At 44.5% G+C, this 10,008-nt stretch overlaps 1 protein-coding gene across 1 annotated transcript in view; it reads right to left on the reverse strand.

Moving 5' to 3' along the window:
• Nucleotides 1-293: 293 nt before the first annotated feature.
• The window catches only part of LOC108575550, a 65,073-nt gene continuing 55,358 nt past the window's right edge, over nucleotides 294-10,008 (reverse strand). The window contains exons 4-9 of the mRNA XM_017938375.1: nucleotides 5,219-5,368; nucleotides 2,558-2,830; nucleotides 2,128-2,214; nucleotides 2,000-2,048; nucleotides 1,598-1,856; nucleotides 294-1,254 (exon numbers count right to left, since the gene is read on the reverse strand). Coding sequence (XP_017793864.1) covers nucleotides 660-1,254; nucleotides 1,598-1,856; nucleotides 2,000-2,048; nucleotides 2,128-2,214; nucleotides 2,558-2,830; nucleotides 5,219-5,368 — 1,413 coding nt within the window. The 3' untranslated portion in view covers nucleotides 294-659. The remainder of the gene's footprint in view (nucleotides 1,255-1,597; nucleotides 1,857-1,999; nucleotides 2,049-2,127; nucleotides 2,215-2,557; nucleotides 2,831-5,218; nucleotides 5,369-10,008) is intronic.

A 10,008-nucleotide genomic window follows, 5' to 3' on the forward strand; every position in this document is an offset into this window, starting at 1 on the left:
ATTTTGAAGTAACGAAGAACCGTATCGCTAGGTACTAACTGTTTTCTTGTAAAGAAGGAATCGTTCTTTAGTTCTCGACACTCTGTTCTCGTTTTTACTCGGAAAATATACATGGCTGGCGTTGCATCCATGCAACGGGAGACTCCGCAGCCGGATCCAAAGGCAAGAATGATCGAACGAAACCTCTTAAACTTGGCAAAGATCCCCGTGTGAAAAAAAGATCATCCTCTTTAGATCCCCTGGAACTCTGCTCTATCATTTTCATTTGTCAGTTTAACTTCTTTCTATCGGTGTATCAAATGCAACTCCAGCCACAATGCCACGACGATGATCGTACACGCGAGATTGTCTAAAGCTACTCTGCTGGCGTGGGCTGGCGTGCGCGGAGAGTCAACGAACGGGCCAAGGCAGCGACGTCTACGCCACCAAACATTGACGACGACGACGTGAATAATAATTATATACGAACAACACACGGACGCGTTTTTCCACCCTTTTCTTTTCGTACTATTCTTCTTTACTTCTTCATTCTACTTCAAATGAAAATTCGTGAGAAAGCGAGTGAACACGCTTGAATAGAATCTGCGCGGGCACAGCTCGGATCTGTAGCTAGCGCTCGGTGCACGGGGATTCGCCGGTTGCAGATAAGGCCTGAATAGTTAGGGTTTACTGTTATCATTGTTTAACGATAACGGATCGGTGATCTTCTGTTGTTGCTGTTGTTGTTGCTGCTGCTGCTGCTGTTGCTGTTGCTGCTGCTGCGTCACCTCACTAACCGCACCGCCGCTCATTAGCTTCGCATTGTTGTTCTCCGTGTTCGAGATTTTCGCGTACTCCCGTTTACGAGGCATGTTCTCCGTCTTCACGATCGTGATGTCTGGATTGTTCTCAAGAACAGAGGTGGCTGCTTTTGGAACAGGCGTCGGCACTTCGATGTAACCGCCGCCTTCTCTCTTGATTGGTGTAGAGCTGGCAACTGCCGTCGTAGCCGCATTAGCGTTGATCTTCTGAAGGATGTCGTTCATCGCGTCGTTGTTCTCTGGTGCCTCGTTGTTACCATCGACGGCGCCAGACGCTACGCTCAGGTCACCGGCCAGAGAAATTCTGTCAGGGCCCTGAAGCGTCGACAGGTAGGTCGCCAGCGTGTGGACGGTGACGTTGAGGAACTCGGCAGCGCGGAATAACGTGATCTCTTTCCTTCGTAGCTTCGCCAGCACTTCTGCTGGCCCGGGCTCCGACCAAAAGTCCCTTACTCTGTCAACAGATTCGTTATCGGTTAAAACTTTTTCACAGGAATATCTACTTAACGAATGATCTTCACATGGTGGTAAAAATGAAGCCGAAGAAAGCAGGTCAATGGACGATTTCACTCACCAAAGCACGTGTGTCTCAAAATTCGTTCTCAGGAAAATTTCATTATTTACGCTGCTCTATTCGATTAGCACGATGAAAGAAAGAATGATCGTTTCGAAATGAAAAAATCCTGGGGAACCGAAAGGCTCATACGCTTGTAAAACACTCGGAAAGAAGAATGCAGCAACCGGTCGCGACAAAGGCAATCAAGAAGTAGAAACCGTCAACAGTCGTCTTCCATTACCTATACGGATGTTTCAGGCAACCATAACTGTCGCGATATCTGCCGTAGAGGGTTCCATAGGACACGCCAAGTATCTCGGCGGCAGTCTTCATTTCCAGTTCTTTGCTTTTAATGGCATCCATAACGCGTCGCGTGAACGGCTCCTCCCAGAACTCTTGGCGACGTCCCGTCGTCAGGTAGTCGTTCATCTTCACGACGTCTCGGAATTGTTCGGGGATCGATAGATTCGTGGCGTTGGAATTCGAGGGAGTGATAGGCGCTGCAGCGAAATCAAACGAGCTTAGCACACTCCAATTAATTTCCCTATTCTTTACTCTTTACTCTTCTTTATTAGACACACACGTTGATTTTATTTTACACATCGTTCCGCGCCTTTAAACTGAACAATGTGGAGTCACGTACCTTTCTTTTCTAGATCGGATGTGTTGTCATCCTTGGACATGTACGATAGCTGCAAAGTATAATACACGATTGTTAATACAGCACCGTGGGCGTGTTATAAAGCGATCAGAGATTAAGAAGTATCTTACCACCGGCAGTGGCGTTTCGTTACTTTCGTTCATCATCATCTCGTCGTCCCAGCTCTCGTGGTCACCGCCCTCGCTCAACATTTCCTCCTGGGAAATCGAACAGGTTTTGAACAGACGCGTCAAAGGAAACACCATTTCGTGACTGTCGATTGCAATCGATATAACATGGAAATAGTATAAAAAAAAAAAAAAAAGAAAGGAGAATGGAAAAGAAATTCGAATGACTCGATCTCGATCGTACAATCTATATAATATCTACCGATTACTGTTCACAAATATTTTTCTTCCAATTCTTTCCGTTTTTGTTTTCGTTGCTTCACTGGGAGATTAAATAAAATTCATTTCCGAGATAAAATTGCAAGATACGAAGAACACGACTGAAGAAATATTTGTGCGTGACAGCGAAACAGCTAAGCCATACTCGACGTACATTTCCGGTGATGCAGGTAATTTTCGGGGTGAAGACGTCGTGTGCCGAGGGCGGATCGTCCAGAGGTGGGCGGCCTCTGCGTCTTTGCTTCGGAGGCGGAGGCTCGTCGGCGTCGCCTTCCCTGAGGACCGTCTCGACACCTGGAGTCGCCGCACCGGGACTGTGACCGCTGTTTCCAAGATCGTTTTGCGTGGAATCGCTACGCCAGCTCACCTCGGCCAAACCCTTGATGTGCAAATCCTCCGCGGTTTTCAGCAGGGATGACAATCTCGTCTGAAACCATCGACGGACGACTTTTAATCACGCCCAGCAAAACACAGAATATCTCTTTGAAAAGATGCGCGCAGACATATACTGTTTCCCTGACTCTTTGACAGACGGAGGCAGAGGTCTTTTGTAGTTTAATCATTTTCAAAGGTTGCGGATAGGACGAGGAAAAAAGCATTTCGAATGAAATCACGAACAGGAAAAACGTGGAAAGAAAGTGGAATTTCTATATCCTACGATTAATCAAGGTAAGTGTCCCCTCGCTTTTTCCCTCGATATTAGCCGGAGTGGTTTAACCGTTCCTGGCAAGAGTTACCGAGCAATATTTTTAACCGATCCGCTTTCAATATTTCCACGAAGGTTCAAGGCATAAATGGTATAATATGCGGCACCGACGTCGTTTCAATGGTTTTTGGCACGAGACCTGCTGGCTACAGTCATTCGCATCATATCGGCGTAATCAAAAACGACGTATACACAGCGAAGAAGGAATAGCGTTGATAAATCAAAAACATTCAACGCGTCTTCATCAACGTACGCCACCTTTGGTAAAAGAAACGAGTCAGAAGAACACTATTTCGAATAGGGAAATTTTCGAAAAGATCGCTCTTCTATCGTGACAGACTGTAAAGGTACCGCCATGCTATTTTCTCACGTGGAACATGCTTCCTCGGGGGATTCTCAGGCAGCAGCAGCAGCAGCAGCAGCAGCAGCAATAAGAAATTCGCTAGAGTAAAGAAGGCGGAGCTCGGTAAATCTAATTATCCGCGGAGCAAAAAGTCGTAGGAAAAAACGATCACGCGGGCAGGCAGAGGTAAAAATTAGTAATTCCATTAATCTCGGCCGCTTCAATTTTCCGGGCAATGCGCGCTGCGCCACCCGCGAAGCCTGCCTAGCGATACGCTGGGATTTCGAGACGGGGCGAATAATGAATCAGATCGGTCGTGGAGAAGGAAAAAAAGCCGATATATCGGCAGGAGGGCTAGTAGCCCTGTGGAGCGCAGAGAGGATCGGTGGAATGGGTCCAATTATTATTTGCCAATTTTCACCGCAATAATGCCGGAGCGACCGAGAGAATGCTAAATAATATGGGAACTTTCTACAAACGGCTCTCCGTGGCTTTCTATCGGCCACGGCTGGAATTGGAAAAATGCTTATGTGGGTCAGCGTCTCCGGCAGCGCACCGGGAATAATGTGTATTTCAGAAACGACCATTACCGCCGCTGCTTTCGTTTCTTACTCGCGCGCGCGTGTGTGTGTGTGTGTGTGTTGAAGGAACATGGCGGAAAAACCATGGACTGATGTAAATTCGATGGAACCAGAACTGCTGGCCAATGGTCCATTGGGTTATTGGCTGGATGAGTTGTGTATTTTCATTGGAGGTAGATATTTCATAGGTAAAACGTGGCCACAGCAGCGACGCGGAGAAAGCTCATGAACCCGACTCTCATGCCTGATCACGAATAGATCACGGAAGAACAAGAAGCCACGGGGTTTGCAGGATCCTCTTTCTACACTGAATTCGATTCTTGTTTAGTTGAGTGAGACTACACGTTCGTGAAAGGGAACACATGAACATGTCTGAGGCTTCTGACGATACCAGTTTGTCTTAATATTAACTGAACATCCGTTTTTCGGTAGAGCAGTACAAGTGTGATAGAATAAATAGACAAAAATTTGGAAAAAATACTTGCATTACGGAAAGGTACTCTACGATCGTTAATTAGCCCTCAGTGTACTGAACTATATACCTACTCGATTTTCAAAGCCGTGCTTCTCCCTTCGTCAACGACTCGTCGACGGAGACAGAGAAGCGGAGGAACGATTGACCGTGCGTCAGCAAAACAAATTGCATCCTCGCGAGGATTTTTGCCTGGGAATTAATGGAAACTCCAGGTTTACTTTGAACGAAGTACGGCATGCTCGAACCTCGAAGCGGCACCAGTCTTCAATTATTAATAAATTGAGGGCAGCCGCATACCCGCGCTGTTCCCCGCGACACTTTTCCCTCCGTCAGCGAGGCACAAGTGCCCTCATAATGTCCACGATGTAAATAAGTCGTCTATCGAGTCTGAAAAGGGGTGAAAACAGCCGTGTTCCGCGATCTTTATTTCTTTTAATCAGTTTCAATTTCGTCGCTCGATCTCTTCGACAGTCCTGCTCCAAAGTCCCTTTCTAGATCTAACTCGAATGGTTCCGCGATTAACCTCTTTGATACAGCGGTAATAATCTTTGTATAAAGGATCGTAGAAGAATTCTATCGTACTACAACTACTTGTTAGCATTGTATAATTTATCCTCTGATTCCCATCAAAGAGAAAAGATTTCTTCAAAACTTTTCACAAATAATTTGGGAACGATAGAGGGTTGAAGAATTCAGTGTGTAACACTCACGTGGTCAATGTTGATCTCGCCCTTGTACATGAACTCGACCAGCACCTTGATGTCCGAGAACTTGACGTCGCGCATTATGACGATGGGATCCTTTTCCTCGTACTGGGACAGAATTGTGTCGAAGTATGTGCTGCACGCCGACAGAACCACCTGGAAAATCCACGGGAAACGAAAAAGGGACGTTAATGAAGAGTGTGTGGACGACTCGAAAGTTTCGATGTGTTGCAAATCGAGGATCGAAAGGAGGGGGCAAAAACCGGTTGTACAAACGGGAACCACGTCCTTGACAAATATTCCAGTTCATTGGACACGAAGGAAATCAAGGACGCCGTTAATTCGTAGTTTCGAATTTAAGGGCATGCGACGTCGGGTCATGTCGTTCTTCATTAATTACGCCGAAAATTGCCAAAGTGTGCAAGTGCAGAGAGGGGTATTTTAGTGTATATAGGCGATAACGGCGCTGTAGATCGTGGAGACGATCGAATTCTTAAAGGATGCTTCCGAATAGCGCCGATAAAATATCTATTTCCGCTTGGACGGCCGAGCCGGCTACCACGTGCAGATCTGTCATGAAAGTCAATGAAGCAGTCGACGAACAGGCTACTCTCTCGTTTCCTAGCCGCGTCGATTTTCTTTTTTCTTCCGTGGTAAAGCTTATTACACACCTACCTGAACGCTTCAATCTTTTCGATCGTGTCAAAGAGAAAAAAATGTTTCGTGATCAAAGTAGGACTCAAAAATAGATCGTTTCGAACGTATGTATCAGCTGGTTAATACAAAAAGCAAACGATAATCGAAGAAAATCGAACGTTTCAGAATCTAAACAAGATGAACGAATTTCTTAGGTAGATCTTCAATTGAGTCGAGCAGGAAAGACAGGTGGTGAATCGACATCTAGGGGGCAAATGGAGCAATCTTCATAAATGAAACAGCGAATCAAAGGGGAAGCAACGTTAAATTGGATCGAATCGATATAAAAAGAGCTCAAACAGGCACGATTCAGGTCAGATTAATGGGATGCAACGGTAGGTATCCCACTCTCCTTCTGCACAAGGAGACCGGTACGCAAAAAATTGACGAATTCGCGAAGTCACTTATAGCTTGATATAAAGTCTCAAATCACATAAACAGCTTAGTCAGAAACACAGGGCTTTATGATTCCAACCGTATTCCTTACAGAATAAAAGTTCCGTTCCCTTTGAATGTCAGTTAATGTCTATTTTTTTTTAATTGAATAGATTTTTTTTATTGCTTTCTTTTTTTTTTGCAATGTTCCACAGATTTTTGAAACGTTTCTCTAGCCACTTCTAGTGTTAGATTTATCAGTCAGTTAGATATAACAAAAATTAATCTAAGGCCTTACTAGGAAGTATATATTACTTTTGTATACGTTCGGAGAAATCCGTTTAGCCTTACCACCTCTGTTTAGTAAAGATCTAAATGATTATGAAACGTGACAAAAGGCCCTTCGGTCCCAAGCGGGGTCGTAGGCAGTATACAGTGCCTCAGTTCGTAGACAGTGCTCTTACCATCAAGTAGAAAAGCGAACCTTCCTTGTGTCTAATAAAAGTTTATAGTTTAAAATAAGGATTATTAATTATTTAACAACCAATAACTCCCATAATCCAATATCTAGATCCTCAAGAAAGTAAAAAGCTCAAAGTAATCCATTATAAGCCTCTCTCTTAGCTTATGAACTGGCCACGTGTCAGTAGGTGGAGTTCTATACACAGGAAACTAAAAACTAGGAAAAAAAAAACAGGATCAGTTCAGGTCACTTTAGATGCGGAATAAACCGAGGCCTCCGGTGTGGTGAATCGGCTCAAGTGTACAACGGGCTTAAAACCGCGCTCCAAGAACGGCTTCGCACTCCCACGCATTTAGCAGAGCAGTCGAACAACCCGGTATTTCTGTCAATCGCGATTTTATTTGCTGATGCGTAGTTTATAAACGACACATCCTCTGTCAGTATCCTGTCCGATCGTAATTTCCCTCTCGCCCTCTTCCCCTTTCCTTTTAAACGTTAATCTGGTTCTCCTGGAAATAGAGAGAGAGAGAACATAATCTTGTAAACGGTGCTTCGCGTGAGGGGAAATTTATTTTCCAGCGACGAACATCGCGTTCGATATACAGCCTTCGTGTGCTTACTTCGAAAAATATCAACATCGTCGTTATACGGTGTACAAATTGTTTCGAATCTCTCGGAAATTTATCACCTTCGTTTCCCGTTCATTAAGTTGTTTGTTAGCCGAGTTTCCGTGTAGAATATGCATAGTTCTTTGTCCAGAATCGTAAATCAGAGTAGCTTAGCCCAGATTTGTCAGCTATCGTCGAGAGATGGCCGGATACTAAATGCATTTCCATCGAAACGTGTTCGACGCTAAGAATTATCCTAGTGATTTCTCCTGGGCATCGATCGAGGATCTCTCTCGACTTTCTTCCCGTGGAAAAAAAGGGAAAATTCGACGTGGCCATATTTTAGAGCCCGGAACTCGAAGACCCAGTGGCAAGAATCATTCATGATATTGCCACGAATCGCTCGAAAGTTTTCTGAAACGTCGTAAAACAACGTAGAGCCGTGCTTTATTCCAGGTGTATGCGTTTGACTTGTTGCCAATAGGCATGCCAAGTAGGCACGCACAGAAATGACCAAAGATGGTGTTAGAAAAGAATATTTTTGAATGAAAAGAAATGAACGGAAACATGATGCTTTTTCCTCGATCACGTACTCTTAATTGTCAACCGAAAACGAGTACACGATTTTCCTTCTTCGAACATTTACATTTTATTTCACGTAGTACAGGTAAACCCACCCTGTAAATCCTGTTCTCTTTTTCTCCCAGTCAGAGGTCTTTCATTCCTTCGTCTTTTTTTTTTTTTTTTGGTCGCACGAGCCAGAGATTTCTATCGACTATTCCTGTATACGCACATATACACACGTACACGTCCGCGCACACAGCAGAGCGTTCGCGTAATTCCTTGAAAATTATTATACGGAACAACAATGGAATTTTACATGCAAGTAAAATGAAGCAACTGAATACGCATTAATTCGTAGCATGGTATTGTTGTTGCGTTGCGAAAGGCCCGTTTCGTTTTCGTTGCGGATCATTTATTTTTTAACCCCTTAACCGTGCTGCAAAACAGCCCCTCCGACCCCTCTCGGTTGCCATTTTGTTTTTCCCGATTTTCCGCCCTTTCTTCCACCTCGTTTTGTCTTTGTTCGAAAGGAAAACAAACGTGACTCGGGCTGTATGGGTGGCATTATCGTTAGAAACGGTTGTTGACCGTATCGAATCGTCCGATTTTTGCACGAAACGCGAGTACGAAACAATTCAGCCAATTGCTGAAACGTCGAATTTGATTGCCGGTTACAGAAAGAACGTCGGATATTGCGCTTTTCCCTGGAAATAATTGCTCAGTTAAAGCGTTAATCGTTTCATATATCAAACAATTTTCCGTCAAAAGGAACCTCGAATGTATCCTCGCTCTCTCTTCCTCGCTCGCTGCAAAATTTTCATTGCAACATTGATCACTCGCCCACCTCTCTCGCCCTCCCCTCTTCCACCCCCCCTCCTCTTTTCCGTATACACGCACAAGCAAATCGTTTTTAATCAGAACCGCCATCAAATATCCTATTCTTCTCGACCGAAAAAAAACACGCATTAATCGTTTCGTACGGCACGAATGAAAAGCGTTTCCCGAAATTCCTGCGATGAATCGTATGGAAAAATTCGATTATGCTCGACATATCAAAGGATGTATCAATAGTGTAATTAAAAGAATTGCTAGCTCTGACGAGTACTCTTAGGGGATTGCATCAGGGTGTAAATCTGACAATTTTTTCAGGTACCGTTTCTACTGAAAGGCGATAATTGTAATGGAAGAGCAGGCTAGGATCGTTTTATTCGATTTCGTTCACTTTCTGCAATTATGAAAATAATTAGGATAGCTTATCGTTGTACGGCACTTTCGAGAATATCCCCCCGAAATTTCACGTGAATCTATCGATTGCTTCTCGAGATACATCCACCGTCTTAGAAGTCCTCCCTGACCAAGTCCCCGCATGGATTTGCATCGTTCAAACCTAATAATATAACCATCAATTTTCCACATATCGACGTGGAAATTGTCACAGTATATACACAGGTATATACTCTAACCTCGAAACATTTCGGTCGTACTCATATAAAAATTAGGAAATAGATGTAACCCCTTAAATAATAATAGACGACACTATAATGTGAAAGTTCCATGGACTCACAAAGGAGAGCACATCTAGCATGAGAATAGAGGCAGAGGATCGAAGAGAGGTACGAGAGAAGACGCGATCGCGAAAGAATGGTTTCCCATGGAGAGGAAGCCTCGGAACTCTCAGGTATACGAAAGAGTAGGCTCTCTCTCGGCCCCGCCCAGTCAATAGCTTGAATATTTAATGTTAGAAGTTCCGTATTGATTTTCGCGATTTTTACGTCTCCGCAAATAAGGCCATAAAAGACCTTACGCCGGCCGAGTGTGTCTGTTCCACACGAACGAAAAAATGTGTGTCTGTGCGCGCGCGCTTGCTAGAGAGAGAGAGAGAGAGAAGGCAAGAGAGACGCGCGTTACTTTTCAGTGCCAGCTATATAACGCTTTTTATTATGCCGGGCCGCTTTTATGGGGAAATACTGCGATGAAAAAAGAGGAAGACGTCGAGACGCGCGGGGGAGGAAGGAAAGGGCAGAAGAAGAAAGAAATTGCACTGCCCGGGTTTCATATCGAGTCATTACGATCCCCGGGCACTTTCACCC

Source organism: Habropoda laboriosa, unplaced genomic scaffold, assembly GCF_001263275.1.
Source record: "Habropoda laboriosa isolate 0110345459 unplaced genomic scaffold, ASM126327v1 scaffold18, whole genome shotgun sequence".
Taxonomy (NCBI): Eukaryota; Metazoa; Arthropoda; class Insecta; order Hymenoptera; family Apidae; genus Habropoda; species Habropoda laboriosa.